At 38.7% G+C, this 21,159-nt stretch overlaps 1 protein-coding gene across 1 annotated transcript in view; it reads left to right on the forward strand.

The window, feature by feature from the left end:
- The first annotated feature begins 481 nt into the window (after window positions 1-481).
- Window positions 482-21,159, forward strand: part of PDLIM3 (PDZ and LIM domain 3) — a 30,575-nt gene continuing 9,897 nt past the window's right edge. Inside the window, 4 exon segments of the mRNA XM_027598892.2 lie at window positions 482-736; window positions 10,049-10,200; window positions 11,815-11,899; window positions 19,949-20,016. Coding sequence (XP_027454693.2) covers window positions 644-736; window positions 10,049-10,200; window positions 11,815-11,899; window positions 19,949-20,016 — 398 coding nt within the window. The 5' untranslated portion in view covers window positions 482-643.

Genomic DNA, 21,159 nt, shown 5'->3' on the forward strand with positions numbered 1-21,159 from the left:
ATTATTGATGCTGTGCCAGGCACTGCGCAGAAGTAGCTCATTGAGAGTTCTCAAGGTATAACCCTACGAGAGAAGTACAATGAGTACTCCTGTTTTACAGATGAAGAAACTGAGACTTAAGGACGTTAGGTAACTTCACTAAGGTCACACAGCTAATAAGTAAATATCAGCGCACTCAAAATTGCTAAATAATTAACTGCTCTTGTTTTATTTTAATTGGAAGCATGGAAGCTGTGGTTTCACTGCTTTTAACTTTGAATGGAGCGCGCTGCTGAGCTCCAAGTAGAAGATAAACAGGAGGACAGGTGTTACTTTAAGAGACTACTGGAGGTTGTAACCCGAAGCCTCCTCCAGCGCCCGCCGAAAGGTCTGGGAGCCTGCACCCAGCCGGTGTTGGTCTGTAAACTCCCGCGGGTCTGGCGCGTCTCTTTCTTCCAAAGTTGGAGCTCTCCTTGGTGGGAGGGGGTGGGGAGGAGGGTAGGCCAGTGACGTCACTCGGGAGCGGGGATAAATCTCCCCGGCCGCAATCTGGGCGAGGGCACTTTCTGGGGAGCGGAGCGGCTGTCCGGTTCGGGGACATTTGCGGTGGGCCCCAGTCCCTGGGAGCCAAGGTGCTCCGGCTCGAGGCCGCGCCAAAAGCACCATGCCCCAGAACGTGATCCTCCCGGGCCCTGCGCCCTGGGGCTTCAGACTGTCGGGGGGCATAGACTTCAACCAGCCTTTGGTCATCACCAGGGTAGGTGTTTTCCTTTCTTTCGCTGCAGGTGGGGGGCTGGCGTGCGGCGGGTCTCCCCGGATTGGAGAGTGGCCAGTGAGCCCCGGGTGTGCTGGGTGGGTCCTCCGCTTCGGGCTCACAGCTGGAGGGGCGGCAGCAACTTGGCAAACTGAAGCTGGGAGGATGCGGAGCAACTTAAAGAGAATTTACGAAGTCAGTTCCAATGGTCTCTGTCTGCATCCTCTCTGTCCCCAGCAACTTTCGAGGAGAGGTGAACTGACAGCGTGATTCCCCTGGGCTCAGAGGAGGCTAGGCTGCGAGGGCTGGGGGGGCCTTCTGCCTTCCACCCCCCCGCCCCGTTTCCTTTCAGGAACAAAAGAAATGAGGTCCCAGGAAGAAGGGAGGAATGACTGACATTGGCGGTTGTTTCTCGGAGCTAGACGCGCACCTGAGCGCTTTTCTCCTATGGATGAAAACTTCAGCACAGTGCTGATCCCAGGGCACAACCTGGGTCGGCCAAGTTGGAACCGCTCATATCAGCCCAGACGGGGAAAATATTACTAATGTGTTTTCTTAGGTTTCCAGGCATTTTGAAAAAAATATTTTCCAAAGCTGGGAATTTGGCTTAGGAATCATCACCTATAACTCAAACTACAAAGGAAAACGCGTCAGATAGTTTAGTTTACCTGATGGAAAGTCACCAGTCAGCATAATAACTCTGAAAAACAGTACTTTACTGTAAAAGCCAAGTTTTCCTTACTTAATATTCCCTGGAGTATTGTCTAATTAGAAAAAAAGAAAAGAAGAAAAAGGAAATTTGGGGATTTCTGTGCTGTCAGTAGATTCCTAGTTGGTCTAGCTGATTTTTTTTTCTAACACAAGTGTTTGTCTTAACAGAAAATTATTGTTATTTCAGTTATCAATAAAAGGCATATTAAACATAATCTAAAAGCATAAACTTTCAGAATATTATACTTGCCTTATGTTTTCTTTCTTCCTTACTGCTTATATTGTATTTTATAAATGTATGCTTTATAATTTGATTTACTCATATAGATTTTTGAACAAGGTAATACCTTTTAAATTCTGCTCTACTTATATATCTATGAGATTTGGGAACCAATGTCTTTTTAAAATATCTCAAAACATGTACTGCACATGCACATACCACGGAACATTTCATGCTTTGTTTTACATTTTTCAAAAACATATAAACACATCTGACATGTGTTTTTGTATGAGACATGAAAACCTAACATACCCCCAAAATGTTCCTAAGTAAATTAAGGAGAAAATGGTTCAGTGATCTGGGCCAAGCAATGATTGCCTTTTATGAATTTACCAACCCAGTTTCCATTATCTCTACTAAGAAATATTTTTAAAGTTTCTGAAGTATAGTTTTCTTTTGTTTAGACTAAAGGAAAATAAGCTTTTGAATCCTAACAAAGGATAAATCATATTTATAGTAAATCCTAAAAAAATAATTTTGTCACCAAAACCTTTTAAGTGATTTATAAAAGAAATATCTTGCTATTACTGTGTAACATGTCAATATGATTAATCTTATGTTTGAAATGTTGAGTTGTTGACATTATAAACAATGTTTATTTTAAAGCAGTACTTACATATTGCAGTTGGACTACAGGAGTTATCGGCAAATGTATTTGATATGAAAATTATTACTTGGGAAGCCAGTTCTTATTTGAATTTCTAATTCATTGCTAATTTATATGCCTCATTTTGACATAGTTCAATAATAATGCATGGCCACAGTGATGATTTCATTTGACTATTGCCTTTTCTCTTCAATTAATTTAACTCGAGAATAGCAGGTAAAATTCAACTATTTTGTATTCCAAGTGTCCTCCAAACCATGCACATAACCGGTTCATGTTGAATATATGAAAGCCTATTCCCTTGAACTTTTTGTCTTAGTGAACACCTAACTGAGAGTGTTTCCACTGAAATTATAAGAACAGTAAAAAATCACTTGTAAAAAGACTAAAAGATCTTTTACAAAACTAATTATCAGTGTTGTAATTAAATAGCAAAATTCTATTACTTTTATAATTGTTGTATTATATTAAAAGGTAGTGAGTAAGATTGTATGTATGTTATTGTACTCCTTTGCTTGCCATGAACGTCTCTTAGCCCTTTATATGCACTAACTCACTTAAACCTCACAATAATTCCAAAATAGTAGCGGTAGTAATATCTCTTTTTGCAGATGAGAGAATGAGGCTTCAAGAATTTCACTAACTTGCTGATGGTCACAAAAGGTGGGACAGAACGTGACACTCGTTCTACCTTCCTCCAAAGCCTGCATTCTGAAGTCTACATGTGTAAAACAAAACAAAACAAAACAAAAAAACCTGTTTATTGTACAGATCTTGCCAAATAGGTGTTTTGTGCCAAACACTTCATCATCATCTGGTCCTATTGATTCTCTATCTTTAGGATCTACCACTTCCTACTTCACACCTAGCTCCTTGTCTCCCCTCTCTGATTCACTCTGAATATTTCTGACCAGCCATCTTTGGGAAATGCTAGGTGGCTTCTATCCTCCCCATTCTTAAAAATCCTTCAGTGGCAACACCAGTTTAGAGAGAATAAAATGTGCGGTCTCTGAGCACATTCACAGCCTTCACCCTCTTCCCAATTCATGTTTCCAACTTCATTTCCTCCCTCTCTCTTCCTTTTCTCTCCCTTTCCTCCTCTCACTTCGTAGATAAGCGGTCGTGTCACCACCCCAGACGACTTATGATTTCTCTACCTGTCTACACCCGCTATCCTTTTTCTCCAGATTTCTCCTCCCCACCTAACCCACGGTCCTCTGCTAGGAAACTCAATCAAATACCACTCCCCTAGGCTTCTTCTCGTAATAAGCATTTCATCCGTTTGATTACCAAGCTTTTGCCCTACAACCTCTCCTTACATCATGTCTTGTATCACAGATGTTATTTGAGAACAACTGTATCCCACAAATTCCATGCTCCCTTAAGGCAGGAATTTTAAATTTAGGGTCTACTCAGTGCTGAGCATCATCTGTGTTACAGAAATACAGACACAAAGTGAATAATTGATTAAATTTTCACTTTTTATATAACTATTATTATCATAATAGGTGCAGATTATATCCTCAAAGATATTCCACAATAAAAAAAGAGAATTGCTTTATTGTTCATTGATCTGTTTTAGGTAAGATCTTAAGTATGCAAAGAATTGAGAAACTAATGCCTGAACTTAATACCACAAAAATTCCTGTGAGATACATTCCTTAAGTCAAATCAATTTTTGTCTTCTTGCAAACTATCACCTTCCCTCCCTGCCTCACACTTTGCAAATGCAAATGCTCCTAGACAGTGGACCTCTACTCCACCAGAGTTGGGGGAGGGGTTTACAAATGTAACTTTCTCCAGCAATTGAAATTACAATTCACAAAATTAGGACAAATTGTCCCCACCGTAGAAATAATTTACAATCCAATTAATCAGCCGGGTGAATCTGTATCATAAAAGACACCAGAAGCAAGGTAAACCAAACACCAGACATTCTCAAAAAAATTCAGCAATGGGTTGTGATACACACATTTTGTAGGATAATGGTTTCTAGGCAATAGGTGTGTGATACTTTGTGCAATATAAATTTGAGTTGTGGATGTGGAAGGGTTGTTACTTCAAACACCATATATAACTGGCTTCCACATTTCACAGAATAAATCTGAGGTTCACATCTCTAAGTGAGCAGCTTTTCTTTTTCTGCCAAGAAGATTCTAAGGAGACTCTTTCTTTTTTAAGTGTTTGGACCACCCAGAAGGTGGATCTACCATCAGAGCCAAGTTACAGATGGTTTGTTTTCACAAATGGTCCAATTTGGAATAAAGTACAAGTTTCTTTTGTGTGTATGATGTAAGATTATTATATACATCTGATGCTGACATGTCCTTTCCCACTCAATGCCCCTTCTCCCCCTCTTCTTCCTTCTTTCTTATTCAGAGCACACTCAGGGCCAAGGTCACTATAACTGAGAACCAATATAGGTTCTCAGTTATATGGGTACCAATATAGAAAATGTTACTGTATTCTTAAGTTTTGCAGGCTTGAACATAGAAAAGTATATGACTTTAATATAAACTATATTTGAAATTCGAGCTTTTAGAAAGAAGTGTTTACAGTTGAATGCAATCCTTCACCAAGATTCAAGTGCAGTAGGAAGGTTGATGGGAAAACCTATTTAATTTTATTCTACCAAAGATGTCTGCATGGAAATGCTGGTTCATATGTTCATAACAGTCCTATATCTCACAAATATCTATTAAGTGCAGAACACACTGAATGTGGAAGGCACTGTGGGGGTACAATTATAACTTAATACATTTCTACTCCCTGAGACACTCAAATATGAGAAGAGAAGGGACATACATGTACATAAACTACCATGACATAACCTGTCCAGGATTCCATAAGAAAAGTATGGCCAAAGAGATAGGAGGAGTCAGGGCAGAGATTACCTGCAGGAGTGGCATTGTAGGATAGTGGAAGAGCTTGAGCTACAGAGTTAGGCCTCTGAGGAAATGCAGATTTTTACTGGATGTGTGACCCTAAGCAAGTTTCTTAGACTCTGAGAGCATCCGTTTTCTCATCTTAAAAGAGTGTCTTGAGAATTCTGTGAGATAATAATTCTCAGGAATACAATGCCAATAATAATAACAATACCACAAATGGTTCTCAACCCTGGCTACACATTAGATTCACCCAGATGACATAGGAAACTATCAATGCCCAGGTGCTACTTGCAGAGGATCTGAGGTAACCGACATGAGGTATGGCCCTAGAAATGCAGATGACAGCCAGGCACTAGAGGGCTTTAGATGCCAGGTGGAGCATTGGAGTTTATTTGTAGGCAACAGAGAACAACTGAACAATGGGCTTTCTCACTATTTCGATCCATGCCCCACAGCATAGCCCTTCAGTGTATACTTGTCCATAACTATTTCATTTTTATTCTTAACATAAAAGTCTCACCAGGGGGGCCTGGGTGGCTCAGTCAGTCAAGCATCCCACTCTTGATTTCAGCTCAGGTCATGATCTCAGGGTCATGAGATGGAGCCCCACATCGGGCTCCTCACTTAAGAGGGAGTCTGCTTGAGAGTCTCTCTCTCCCTCTCCCTTTTGCCCTCCCCCCCTCAAATCAATCAATCTTTAAAAAAAAAAGTCTCACCAGGGCCATATCTTGTGCTTCCCTCGTGTCTCCCCGAGTAAGTAGACTATTATAGATGCTTTATCTGTGATTTAAATTCTTTTTTTCCAAATGGACCCAAATAATAGGTTGATGTGAATAAGACAGGTCATCCAAGTTGCTTGTTAAAACACAAATTCCCTAGGTCCTCTCCTAGAGCTTATGATTTGTGATTCCAGGCATCTGGAGTATAATGGGAGTCTTTATGTCCAGCAAGGACCCCCATGTGATTTTTCTAATTAGAGAAGTTGAAAACATGTCTAAATGATATGGCAGTACTATTTTCAATGATTTCTCTAAGGCTTTTGATACTTGAGACTCCAATGAGCCTTATAATAAATACTCTATTGAAAAACTCTTTGCCTCATTGTAGCTCTCTCTTCTGATTTGGGGGAAAATGTTAATAATAAACTATGAGCAATAACATAAAGTGATAACATAATAAAGTAATAATGTAATGCTGGGAAATATATCTGTATGTCTAAACAGATAGTTTAACTTACTAAAACCAGACCAATTTAGTGGTCATTTTCTCATTACTAGCCTAGCTGAACTTAAGAACTAGAAGAAGTGAGGGGACCATATGTTCTCCTCTCTCTCCATCCTTTTTTTTTTGTTCTTATCAACTCCCTCCTTAGAGATCCAAGGACATTAATCACTAGGTTGAATGCAAAATCAGAAGTGAGTTCTGGCATCACCATCAACCACCTTTCTTTTTTTACTTAAGATTTTATTTATTTATTTGAGACAGAGAAAGAGAGCACAAGGAGGGGCAGAGGGAGAAGCAGACTCCCCGCCGAGCAGGGAGCCCAACTTGGGGCTCGATCCTAGGACCCCAGGACCACACCCGAGCCCATGGCAGACACTTAATCGACTTAGCCACCAAGACCTCCCCAACCATCTTTCTTATTTGACTTCTGAAACCATTGCTGACATAGCCAAACAGCTGTTCCCATCTTAGTAGGAAGCCACAGGTTACTTGGACATTTACCCTCTTCTGAAAAAACAGTCTTCATCATCCAGCTTGTCTTAAAGTTGTTGCAATGGTCAAAATTATTAGGAAGAGCTTTGCAAATACGATATTTGGGGTAAATATAAGATAGTGTTAATACTTATGTATTAATACTCTTAATGAAACTCAGTATTGAAGTTCAGTATTGAAGTTCAACACACACCAGATGTCTCAGTTTAAAACTGATATAGACAGACACACACACAACCCTACCTTCCACTTATCCCAACCAGAGCTAAAAAATGATGTTAGGTTTTTCTAAATCAAGATTGAGCATTATATAACAAATCTATTTAAGTATATTAGAAAACCTAGGTGAGGTTTTAAAAGCAAACATATTGATCCATTCTTTCTCATTTTTTAACTCAAAGAAAAGACTTCTGGTCTCCGAAGTTCAAAAATAGATAGCACTGATTTTGACAAACTATAGCTAGAGGAGACTAAAAGTTTAAGATTATTTCTATCCCTGCAAGTCATACTGGGGATGGAAACTTTTATTCTAACCGTTCTGGGCTTGGGAGAATTTCCAAATGGAAAACAGCTATGAAATGCCTCCCAAAGGCTGGGCTATAATAATCCCCATTGTCTTTTTTTTTTAAGATTTTATTTATTTATTTGAGAGAGAGAGAGTATGAGAGGGGGGAGGGTCAGAGGGAGAAGCAGAGTCTCCGCTGAGCAGGGAGCTCGATGTGGGACTTGGTCCTGGGACTCCAGGATCATGACCCGAGCTGAAGGCAGTTGCTTAACCAACTGAGCCACCCAGGTGCACAATAATCCCCATTGTCTTCACCAAGCTTTTATCAACTGTTCCTATTAGAAAATAATCATGATCACTACAGTGAGATGATCACAGAAATGAAGTGAGTACAATATATATTTTAGTGATTAGACTGAAGATCTCAGACATATGAGAATTTATTACCTTCGCAATTTTATTCATTTAGATGAATCTTGGCTATCCCCTAGAGCCACAAAGTTAAATAGAATCGATAGCTAGATTAATTAAGCAAATAGAGAAAAAAATGAATGAATGATCCTCAAGTAAAATATTAGGAACTATCTAGTTTATTCCTGGAGGAGTTTGAGGTTTAAGTCAAGTCCCGTGCATTCTTCTGCTCTAAACAGTAGGAACTTGCAAATGCAACAACGATAGGTTGACATTAATAGCTATAATCTTTGGGTATGTAGGGAGTAGCTCTTTTTGTCTCATGAGCTCTGCTCTAAATAACCCTTTCATTCATTTTCAATTATCCATTTATTCCAAATACTGGAATACAAACTGTGACACATTAGAAATATACATAATACTATACATATCCTCAAGAACTTCCAGTCTAGTTGCAAATAAACAAACATTAAAGTACAACTTGTCTTCAGGAAGGAAATGAACAAAATGTAATGGTGGAGAATGATGAGGGGAGGGTCTGGAGAAGTTACTTCAGATGTTGGGGGAAGTCTCTTTGAGAATGTGACATTTAAGCCTAGACCTAAAGGATGAAGAGGAGCAACTGGGTGAAGAGTGGGGGAAATATTTCAGGCAAAAATAACAGTGCATGTAAAACCCTGACAAGGGTACATGCTTGGTGTATTTGAGGAACTGAAAGGAAATTGAATATAGCACAGTGGGTGGAGGGGAGCAGGAATAGTAGAGAAGTAGGTAGGGTAAGACCAGGTAAAGACTGTTAGGCAGTTGTAAATAATTGGGATTTACCCAAAAAAATTAGGAGTATGTATAGAGATCAAAAACTGAATACTCAACATAGTAATTGATAATTTCAAATTTGCTATATTTTAAACATTTAATAACCATGTTTCCCATATCCTTAAGTATTCCTTTCATCCACCTCCACACACACCCTGCCAAAAAGAAAGAAAGAAAAAAAGAGACATCTATGTGGGTTTCTTGTAGACAGCATAAAATTGGACCTTTTCTTACCTACTTTGACAATCTCTGTTAAAACACAGAATATGATGTCTTAGACCATTTACATTTAATGTAATTTCTGATAAGTTTTCATTAAAACCTAGCATCTTGTTAGTTGCTTTTTACTTGTTCAATCTGTTTTTCATTCATGGAGAAGACACTGTGTATAAATACAAACTTCCCTTATATCTGCAGTCCCCAGGGGTTCTAGACTCTCAATGTTAACTTTAGTGATTTGTTCATCATTTTAGCTGAACTCTTTATGACCCACATGGTGCGCCCATCTTCCTCTGTGCTCTGATGCAAGTGGTACAAGTTGCTTACATCTTGACTTTCCTTGGAGGCACCTGTCTTTCCTTAGATTCCAGGCTTAGTTGGTTGCCCTGCAGCTTTAGCTCTCTGAGTAGTTCATGAAAAGTTATAATTTTGTATTATATGGCTGCTTCTTATTACCACAGGAGTGATTCTCTTTCCAGTTCTCTACATCCTAGATGCCCCTTCATGTGAATTTTAAAGATCATTACTTATAGGGATGCTACAGTAGTTTCAATTCAAATATAAAAGCTCCCTAAATGTGGTGAGGTTGTACTCCCAAAAAGGGAGATACGGATGAAAAAAAAAAAAACCTAAAGAATTAATTACTTTGTTCAAAACAAAGAAAATAGAGCGTTAAGGAAGATGTTTTAGAAGAGAATAAGAGATGTCATGATAGATGAAATGTGGTTAGTGAGAGACAAAATTATTTAGCATGGTGGAAAAATAGAGCTAACACAATTGATCATTTAAGAATTATTTTAAGTTAGATTTAAAATTCCCTGCCCTTGGGGCGCCTGGGTGGCTCAGTTGTTAAGCATCTGCCTTCGGCTCGGGTCATGATCCCGGGGTCCTGGGATCGAGCCCCGCATCGGGCTCCCTGCTCAGCGGGAAGCCTGCTTCTCCCTCCCCCACTCCCCCTGCTTGTGTTCCCTCTCTCGCTGTGTCTCTCTCTGTCAAATAAATAAATAAAATCTTTAAATAATAATAATAATAATAAAATAAAATTCCCTGCCCAGTGAAACATTTAAAATATTACCAAGCTGAATTATAAATGTCAGGCACAAAAGTCAAGATATTGCAGAATGTTGTTTTTTTTTTTAAATGATGCCATGATTTCTTCCAGATTACTCCAGGAAGCAAGGCGGCAGCTGCTAACCTATGTCCTGGAGATGTCATCCTGGCTATTGATGGCTTTGGTACAGAGTCCATGACTCATGCTAATGCACAGGACAGGATTAAAGCAGCAACACACCAGCTGTGTCTCAAAATTGACAGGTGCTCTTTAATTAATGGTGTTAAAATGTGATCTGTTTTACAGGAGAACCCGACCCAGAACTATAAATGATTTCATCCTCCCAATGAGAAAGAGTTTCACAAAACCTAGAATTTTGACTTTTTTTTTTTTTTTTAGTATATCAGCCACTTTGGTCTGTTCTTCACTGATGTCAGTCAATCTAGTAATTGTTAACGAACTATTTCTGAAAAGAATTCTCTGGAATGTCAGAATAATGAAAGAGGCTAAAAGAATTCTTTTTCCTCTTAATTGACTATGAAAATAGAACCACTAACGGTACTGTCTACCGAAACATTGCACCGTACAACTACTTGTACTGCTGTTCTAAATGTGGTAGAGAATGGAATGGAATTTAAAGATTCTCCTAAAAGAACCCCTTGACTTGCCAAAATGTGAGCATATTGAAAACTGGTTTCTAATAGCCTGTATGCCTTTGGCTGTTTTGTACAGAATTCAGCCCAGAAGAATCTGACAAGGTGTAAGGGTGCACATGCAGTGAGAATGTTAGAATGAGACATTTCTAACCAAAAAAAAAAAAAAAAAGGAACTTGAACCTGATCTTTTGCCATCATAGGCCTGATCTGAAGCTGAATTGTGAAAATAATGTTTTGTTATAGTGGTTGTTAGTGTGTGTTTATCCTGTTGCTAGTATATTCCCAACTTTCCCTGCTGTGGTTCAGAAGGCCCAATCAATCAGCCAATCTGCCATTTCAGGGGTGAAACTGACTCTTTCCCTATTTATGCATAACTAGTGTTCCTGCCAAGCACCCAGTCCCTTAGGAGCACATGGTCCCAAACAGATACATGAGAAGGACATGAGATTGGATAAAGCTCATTTCCTTGATGCCAACAGCAAATCCCCCTGGCATACCACTCACTGTCTCCTGTGGTGGCCTGGGTAGGATGGGAGGAAAGTAGAGAAAACCTAGGGAGTTTGTCCTGTGGTCATCTGCCTCCAGAATCTTCCTTTCCTGTACTATTTCCTGCAGGTACTGCAGACCTACCCTCTCCAGAAACCGTACAATGTCTTTGCCTTAGTCAGTTCGGGCTCCTGTAACAAAAATACCATAGACTGGGTGGCTTAAACGAAAGTTTATTTCTCACAGTTCTGGAGGCCAGAAGTCTGAGATCAGGATGCAGCATGGTCAGGTTCCTGATTATTTCCTCATATGGCCTTTCTTGGTATGTGGACACACAGACTGAGATCGCATGTCTCTTCCTCTTTTAAATAAAGACATTAATCCTATTATGACAGCTCTATCCTCATGACCTAATCTAATCCTAATTACTTCCCAGAGACCTCCAAAAACCATCATATTGGCGGGTAAGTTTGCAACATAGGAACTTGGGGGGGGCGGTACATAAACTTCAGTCTCTAGTAGTCCTCTGTGCCATTTTTATCCATTCAAGTTTCCCCAAAAGTACCCAAAAAACAAATTAGATGGGAGAATACAGAATAATGAGCATGAAGTATTGTTTTTGCTTAAATTATCAAGGTTTGATAGTATTTTCATACACGTCATGGTAGATTTAATTATACTAAAACCAGAAGTACCATTAGAATTTAGAGTTTACAAAATTTCTTTTATTCACAGGGCAGAAACTCGCTTATGGTCTCCACAGGTATCTGAAGATGGGAAGGCTCACCCTTTCAAAATCAACTTAGAATCAGAACCACAGGTATGAATTTTAGAATAAATGATATTCACATTATCTTTCCTTTTTAAATGATGCGGATGCTTCCAAGAGGAAGAAATGACAAATATAAAAAAATCAGAATAAGCCACCTTGATGGAGTGATTGTCTATCTTTACCCTGTGAGATTAATTTATATTATCCATGTCTTTTTATATCAAGCGAAAAGAGAAGTATCCCCAGGCAAGTGCCTTGTTAAAAGACGAATATGTTCTCAGGACAAAAATTTGGCGCTATCTACGTACAGTCTACTTATTTTTTCATTCTTTATGATGGACTTCTGCCAAATGACCATGACATAATCCAGGAAGTTTAACATGTTAAAGCAAAACAAAATTAGTGTCTACCATTTGAAACAGGTGTCCTCTAATCTAATAATTATTGTGAACTTTAATTCTTTGAGTTCTTCATCCAGATCTTATTTTACATCCCTTTTTAATTCTCAGTTCTGGCGTTCTATAATTAAGTTTACTCTACCAAAAAGGGGTTTGCATTATGTAATCATGGTGATATTCTGCCCATGCAGTAGAATTACAAAAGATAGAGGATTTTCCCTTGAGGCAGTTCTAATGAGCTAAATTAATCTAATAATCTGATGCTTATCTGATGATGTCTACTTTCAAAAGCTCCAAAAAAAAAAACAAAACAAAAAAAAAACACCCTGAAATGAAAATAACCCTCAGTTGTGCTGTGTGGGAAAATGTAATTAAGACAAGGATTTTAGAACCTCTCCTTAGCCAGAAGTTTCCCAAGTTTAGAGAGACAGATATATAAATTGAGTATCCCTTTTTAAACAAGTATTCATGCTAAGTGGATTAAATATTCCCAAACTGTAGTTTTCCTATATATCTATTGAAAATGCATTGAGAACATATTTGTGACTTATGCTTCAGCAGCATTTCCCTTATCCAGGATCACCAACTCCTGAATTTGTTCTTCCAGTTTTCCACTTTCTCCATAAATTTACCTCTACTTTCTCCTTGATAAAATACACTTAGAGTAACACGTACCTGTATCTCGTAGGGCTTCTCAAAGATTTAAATACAATTCTATAGAAAAAGAACTTGGCACATCGAATTGCTCCTAGAGGTACTCAATTTTGTGGGAGCTCTTGGTAATACTGGTATGGTACCTACCCCTCCTACCAGGCTGGGCCTTTCCTGACAGTGAAATGGGAGGCTGCCCATGTGACAGGACTTCCTGGACACCAGGAACGCTTTCCACATTACTACTACATGGGTCCTTACAAATTGCTTTGGATTAAAACTTTACTTTCAGTTCAGGTAACATCCCCCCAGGAGAAGAAAACATCCTGAGTGGCTTAAACCTTTAGAGGGCATGAGTTTATTAGATCCTTGCCCTAGACTTTTGACTGGAGGAAAGGAGGAGGCTGAGCCTAAAAATCACTAAGAGCAAAGGAGGAGAAAACAGGCCCCAAAGCGAGTGAGCAGAGTACGGACTATCCGTGAAGGCGGGAGCTGCTGTGTCTGTCTGTTATCTTTACTCGGGAGTCTCCCGGCATGGCGCATAGCAAGCGCTCAATAAATAGCTGATGAGTGAAAGGAACTGGAGGTTCTACTGATAAACTGCATTTTCTAACACTGCCCAGGGGACCGCCCCTGGGACCCAGTTCTCAGAATGGTGCTCGGCTGCCACCAGCCCCCGCTGCTGCATGGTAAGAGTGCAGGTTGAATGCGATTTAGGTCAGGTCAGAGCTCAGCTCTTCAGGAAGAGTGAGTGAAAAGATAAAATAGACAAGCCAGGTAATAAATGTGGTGAAAGGGGTCTGAATGCTGGTGGTGGCTTACCCCCTGGCATCTGAGGTGGATTGGTGAATAATAACACCTCCAATCAACATTATCTTTGATAGAAGAAAAAACTGGAAGGAGAAAAAGCAAGCTCTCCAGGCAGAGCTATCACTTGCAGATTGTCCTTTGCAGTAATGCCCAAGCCCACCAGCTACCTCCCACCTTCATTGACTCATCACTTAGAGCAACACATGAGAAAAAGAGATCATGTGGTGTTTTAAAAAACAACGGGAAGAAGTGAAAGTTTAAGGCTCATACATATGCATTAATTGACTACGCAATCTCTTATTCCTCACCAGGACAAAATGGATAAAATTCTGAATTTCCTTGCTGTATATAGTACACATCCAAAATTGTACTGCACCCTTTTGCAAATTATTCATTCATTCATTCATTCAAAATTTCTCCTAATTTTTAAAATTCAATTTCACCAATATGAGATGCTAAGATATGGGGTCAAGGAGACAGATCTGACCAAAGCACCAGATCCCCCAGTGATCCCTGACCATGTTGCAGTGCCTGGCATGTGGGTGACTCAGCAAGTATGTATTAAGCACGGGCTGAGCTTAGACCAAGATGGGAGCCTGTGTTTTGCTAACATCTCTCCAGAATTGGCGTCTAAGGGCCAACTGTTTGAGTTTCATTCTCGAAGAAACCCCTTTTATCAATCTACAAGTTACTAAGCTATGACCATGATTATCCCAAGAACTGGATTTTTTAAAAATAGCCCCAATTTTAAGTCCTCTGGCCTCTCATCAATCATGTATTAGCCCACATGTCCTATATTTGAGGTTAGGCAATATGGACATGTATGATAGTACAAATGGGGAAAAGATAGAGAATGAGATAGGTTTGAAAAAAAAAAAAAAGGTGAAGATTGGGTTAAAGTCTCCAGAAGCCAGTCAGATGGAGCCTTTGAACATTCCTTTAGTTTGAGTCATGACTAATTCTTACTGGCACCTCCTCCAAAGAGGCCTGTGTTTGAAGGTCTCAGAGATAAGAACCATTTCAATTCTTCCCCTAATGGGCCAAAGGATACCTGCCCTTAGGATCCTCAGGCCAGGTTTCTGCATGATCAGTTCACATAACTCGGCACTTCAGAACGGACATGCCCTACAAACATAGCTAAACTCCCAGCATGACCCTTGCCTATCCGAAGCGCCAAAGCATGAACTTAACAAAAGGCAGCGATTAAAAGAAAAAAATACAAACAGTGATTTAACTTGTAGCATGAGAGTGGAGAAAAGCTAAACTGAGGTTACGTTTGTCTTCTTATTTTATCTTTTTGTTAACACAAGCCAGGCAAAAAGAGGTCTTGCAAAGAGAGGTCTTCCCCCACCCCCCCCCCAAAAATGGGAACTCTGCAAATGAAGCAACTTTCTGGGCAACAAAGATGTGTCCATCTGAGAAACACATGCCATTAATATATCATGCTTTCAGATGCTACTGTAGATGAAAAGAAAAGGCCATTGAGCAATACAATATTTGAGTTCTTGTTTCTCAACCCAAGTAAAACTTTAACTGCAAGTTTTGTGACCTTTGCTATTGGAATATAATACTCTTCCATTTTAAAAATAATATATATCCACTGGGGGAAAAACTCATTATATCCTACCATTTAAACCCAGCCACAAAACAAAATGTTAGTGTATTTCTTTCCAGTTTTTTCCCTGTGCATAGGTTTAGGCTTTGGGAACTTTTTCTTACACAGTTATAGTAATAATTGACATGAAATTTTAACACCCAGTCTTTTTTATTTGTCCATGTTTTTATTAAATACTCAAATTTTGTTTTTATCAGTATAGGACTTGAATCTTAGGCTTAATAGAACCTTAGAAGTTATTCCTAGCCATTGAATAAATGTTACTTGTTTATAAAAAGTTATATATTTATATATAAAAAGTTATTCCCAGCCATTGAATAAATGCCTTCTATACAATCCTGAACCAGGCCTATGAGCAGACATATGCATTTTCCTATACAAAGCATTATTGCTCTAGACTAAAGGTATGTTTTTAGAGCTCTGTGTCCTTCTCCCAAAGCTGCCATTCTCAAATAAAACATTACCCTCCTCTTTGTTTTAATGGTAGTTAACTCAAAATTATAATGTAGCTATCCCATACAGGAAAGATGCTTTTCAGAAACAAAATCATTCTTTCCTAAAAGAGAAGATAGCTGTGTCTATTTCCATAAAAGGACTGCATCCCTGCCACAGAAGATTTGATAATAAAGATGTATAGGAACAACACACAAATCAAGTGAGATACGGGTTAAAGTTGTTTATATTTTCAACATATACCTTTATCCTGCAATTTGTTGATAACTGGAAGGTGGACTACAGAAAACAAGGTTTCTTAAACCCCATTTTCCCCAAACTCTCCCCCTATTATATATGGGAAACACTTGAAACAGATTGCTGAGTAAAAAATTGTAAGGGTGACTTTATTTTTTCATTTGAGGGGTGAGCAAGAGGTAGGGTGGTGATTGTTCGTAAATTCCAAACATGATAAAATACTGTCAGTTACTCAGTGTGGCTTGGTCAAGTATATGATCGCTTGGTATAGTTTGTTTACCTTATTTCACCACCACTGTTTTTTATAAATAAATAAATACATAAATACATAAATACATATACGCACATCATCGACATGTTGTTTCTGTTGGAGCATTGCCTCAGTTCTTGGACTGACTATCTCTGGACAACTATTCCAGTAAAAATTGAAAGGTGGATGTGTCTTTGAATGCTGTCATTGCTGAGGTTATTCTAAGGGCTTGGGAGATGGTTTGTCAAGACCCGCATTCTCCCCGATATCAGCAAATCTCTATCCAGTTACCTAGCTTTGACTCTGGCAGCTCGAGGATTTTATGAATTCAAAATATTATTCCTTAATATAAGCTCCTAACATTTAAAAAATACTATTGAAAATGCATTAATTAGGGGTAGTGATTACTTATTGAATTCCTAAGAGATGAGAATCATTTGGATGCTATTGTCTGGGAAAAATAAACACAAGAGCTGGACTACATTGACTGGTATATAATTTTTTTTTTACTGGTATTTTCTGATACTAATGATTTTCCTGAAAAAGTAAAAAGGAATTAAAGTGGAATAGCAAACTTCTCATTGGTTTTGTCTCTTGATTCAGTTTGACCATCAACAGTGATGTAAGATTTGGATAGAATGTTGCCTCTCCGTGCCATACTTAAATGTTTACCTTTGATGTATATACTTCATTGTGCTTTTTTTTTTGGAATGACTCTAGCAGCTCATAAACTAATGCTTTGCAAAGCCTAAATACAAATGTTTGAAGTCTATCTTAGAAACACTTCCTTTTATGATCCTTTTATGATTATGTGCAGAAAATAGAAGGTTTTTTTATTATTTTAACAAATTACCATTTGTAACTTTTGCAATATATCATCCAAAATGAAAACAGCAAAGGAAAAGCTTGGAGCTCATTAACTCATATGCTGTTTTTTGGAAGCACTACTAGAGATTACTAGTGCATAAATATTTCCAGAGAAGTTGCCTCATTTATAGGACAGTCACCATCCATGTTTATTTATCATTTTAAGACTAAGAAGCAGTAAGGGTGGAGACATTTTCCCCGTAAAACCATCATATGACATTAACTAATTTTTATAATTTTAATTCTATTTACCAAGATCTCTAAGGTATACTTAAATTAAAAGAAAAACATTTTTTTAATTCCACAAAGCTTGAGTCCTTCAGTTCTGCCTGATTCACTCATTTAATTAGCCTGAGAAATTTAAAATACACCAAAACTAAATGAGGCAATTAGCCTTCTGTCTTCTTTCATACCAAAAAGAGTAACAAAGGTTTGAATCATGGCCACTGTCATTACTTACAATTATTTCCAGTTCACTTTTTTCATACCATAATAATGGCTAATCAGAATGGTTAATCATAAAAACCCAATCAAAATTCATTATTAAATCAGCCAAAACAACCAGATGGTACCACTACATCAATGTTTGACTACACACATCTTCACAGGTTGTGGGATTCAGCGTTTTTCTAAAGCCAAATTTGGTTGTTTTGGTCATTCTGCCACCTAATAACGGCAGCTATCTTGTCACCCAGCCAACTCATAGGCAGTGAGCCACTCTTCTGGAGGTAAAAATAATGAATCAGTAAGGTATTAGTCAAGCCAACAATACTCTAGGATCACAGACTATTGTATTCAACTCAGACCTTTTCAAGTTCAAGAGGCTGTTATACTCTGCTGTCTGAGGTTGAGAGAAAAGCTGCTCTCCACCACCTCACTGATTTTCAGGTTCCATGAGATTTGGGGCAGCTGGAGTCAAAGACTCCGCTAGTATTTGAAGTTGCACCTCACTTCCTTTTATAACTGCCAACAGACCTGGATGGAGGAACAGGGACTATCTGTGATGACTGCCTGCTCAGAACCAAAATGAAGCATTCTGTGGCATGGGTCCCTCCAGGAATTTGTTGGTGTTCTCAAGCACAAGAGTCTGTGTTGCAAAACTCTGGTTCCACCCCCTAAGAAAGGAAGACAGTCTCTTTTCCTAACAGAAAAGCACCATCCCACAATTTATTCATTTGTAATGACAAGGAGGGAAAAAAATGACATGAGCAAGAATATCACAAGACCTTTTTATTTTTTAATAAAAACAGCCTCTTTTCAGTAACATTTCAAAGATTCATAAATGTTTGTACTAGTTGAAATCTGTGTGAAAAACTGGTGGCACATTCACAAAAGTAAATGAAGTCGATGTGACTGTGTGAGTGAAAATATTGGAAAGATTTATCTTACTGATCCTGCCAAATGAAAAGATTTGGAAAGAGAATCAGCTTGTGTGTATTTTAGCCTTCCCTTTTGGTTTTCTTCTGTTGCTTAGAAGAAAAACGTATTTAATGACTTTACAAAATTATAAATCTATATAAAAATTGGAAAACCTGCTCTCATAGGGAAAAATCATCTTTTAATTCTTATTATTTGTTCTAAATTTAAGGTTAGACCTTAATGCAAATTAAGAATTTTGTTTTTTACTAATGATGTACTATAGGTGGGCTAACTGAATTTAAATTTTGAAAAAAATAATTTTGTTTTTTGTGGTAGGTATTAAGAGAAAAGAAAATTTACTTGGGTTAGTTAAAATGGTTCAGTGTAGTCATTCACAAATGCTCCCTCTCTTTCTGATTGTTTCCCTCTTCCATTTCCTAAAATGGAGTAACTTTTATGAAGATAAGAGCTCTCTATTAATGGAAGAGAAAGCAAAAGTAAGTTCTACTTGAGGAAATGTGAAGTATAATAATTATTCTAAGCCCCAAATCTCATTTCTGACACAGAATTTCTGTCTTCAAAGGAGTCATATGAGAATTTCTTAAAAGCTATAGATGTAAAAAGTCATTAGGGCCAGACGAAAGGTATAATGTTCGAATTATTTTATAATATTTAAATAAGATCAATTCCTTTGCACCATTTGGTAGCTGAGTACAGCACATGTAAAGTTCACGGAAAACCTAGAAAGGTTTATATTCACCTCCTCCTTTAACCTTGCCATGAATCTTGCAGTAGGGTAAAGAAGCCTTGATTAACAATAGCGATGCTGTTGGTTTGCTCATTAACGGCTTTCTTGTGCATTCTGTGGCTCTGTGTATTTTGTCTGCCATTGTACAGGAGTTCAAACCTATTGGTACCGCGCACAACAGAAGGGCCCAGCCTTTTGTTGCAGCAGCAAACATTGATGACAAAAGACAGGTAGTGAGTGCTTCCTATAACTCACCAATTGGGCTCTATTCAACTAGCAATATACAAGATGCACTTCACGGACAGCTGCGAGGTCTCATTCCTAGTTCGCCTCAAAAGTAAGTATCCGACTGGGTTTCCGGCCACCATGCTCTTAACATTGATAGTACGGTTTCTTTTCCTTTCAAAAGTTCAGCTCTTGCTGTTTTATTTTTACTTTCCTGAAGGCACGATCAGATTTTTAGCTTAAAGACAAGCATCTAGAACATGGTTCTAATGTTCTGGAGTCCAATCTGCCAGTTCCTGAACATTTCTAGTGAACAGATGCTTAAAATGAAGAAATCACTCTGGTTCCATTGTCACCCTTCTTAGTCATGTCACTATTTGGTGGTAAATAATCCTCTCTGTACAATTATCATTCATTTACTTTTATCTTTAAAAAAAAAAAACTATCTTCCACTGAGGAACTTTTTAACCCTTTGTTTTTACAGGATGTGAACTACTTTGAACACAAGCACAATATTCGGCCCAAACCTTTCATAATCCCAGGCCGAAGCAGGTCATAAGCTCTGAGATTTTGGTGTCTGGAGTGCATGTTTCTTTAATAAATCCTTACTAATCACTAAGAAGAGTAACACATAGGTGTTTGGAGTGACTCTCTTCATCCTGAAGCTTATTTCAAAAGCAAAAGAAACAAACTCACTTCACAGAGCAGAGGAAGCCACTAACCTCCATTTCTGAGAATAAATACTGACAAGATTATAGAGTTGTGAAAAGTTAGGCAATCACCACACGTATATTTATAACTAATACCCCTGCTGTTCTGAGGAGCCCATCCAGAACACAGTGACCTTTGAAGCAGGCAGGTGTACCCCATTCCCAGGTCAGGAAGGCCCAGCCAGCAGAAACAAACCTGGAAACCCGCCCCAAATCAGGAGTAAGGAAGCAGGTGGGGCCCAGCGGGAGTGCTGGCGAAGCTCTCTATGTCGGACATTCTCCGAACAGCCCACCTCAACACCTGCATCTCACTGCACCGTCAGCCTGCTGGGTGATCCCACTCGTTCTAGCTCTTACATAAAAATAACTCTGCATTCTTATGGATCCTTACAAAGAAAGAGAGGCCACTTGAAAAGGAACTTTTCCACGCGGGAGAATATAAGGAAAGAGTTGGGAGAGAGGGAGATATGTTGGTTACCCCTCATGGATAACTGTGTGCACACTGCAATAAGAATGAGCAAGCTCTTCATGGCTGTCAATCAGAGAAAGAGATCATCTTCAGATGATCCTTTTCAAATAAATATCTTCTCTAGAAATTGTACTTCAGCCTAAGGAGGGGAAATTAATGCCCTGTGTTAGCACATTGGGAAAGAGTGACTTTAGGAAACCGCAAACCCATTCCTCTGACCTCAGCCACATTAGTCAGCCCCGAGGAAAGAAGTTGGTGGTTAGGATTATTGACTAATGATCTATATCCAGTGTCCCAAACCAGTGGCCCCTCCGATTTATTGACAGTGTTTTACATAATCCTCCCGTTGTTAAAAAAAAAAAAAATGAACTTAGTAAATGCTTTAAGATGGAACATCTACTCTCCATCCTGTCAAAATGCCCATCATTCCTGATACCTGGCCCATTTTCATACATGTGTAACCCTGCTAGCCCCTGGGGGTATCCAAGTTTATGATACGTGCTCTGGATGGTCAGT

The sequence above is a fragment of the Zalophus californianus genome, chromosome 2, assembly GCF_009762305.2.
Source record: "Zalophus californianus isolate mZalCal1 chromosome 2, mZalCal1.pri.v2, whole genome shotgun sequence".
NCBI classification, from domain to species: domain Eukaryota; kingdom Metazoa; phylum Chordata; class Mammalia; order Carnivora; family Otariidae; genus Zalophus; species Zalophus californianus.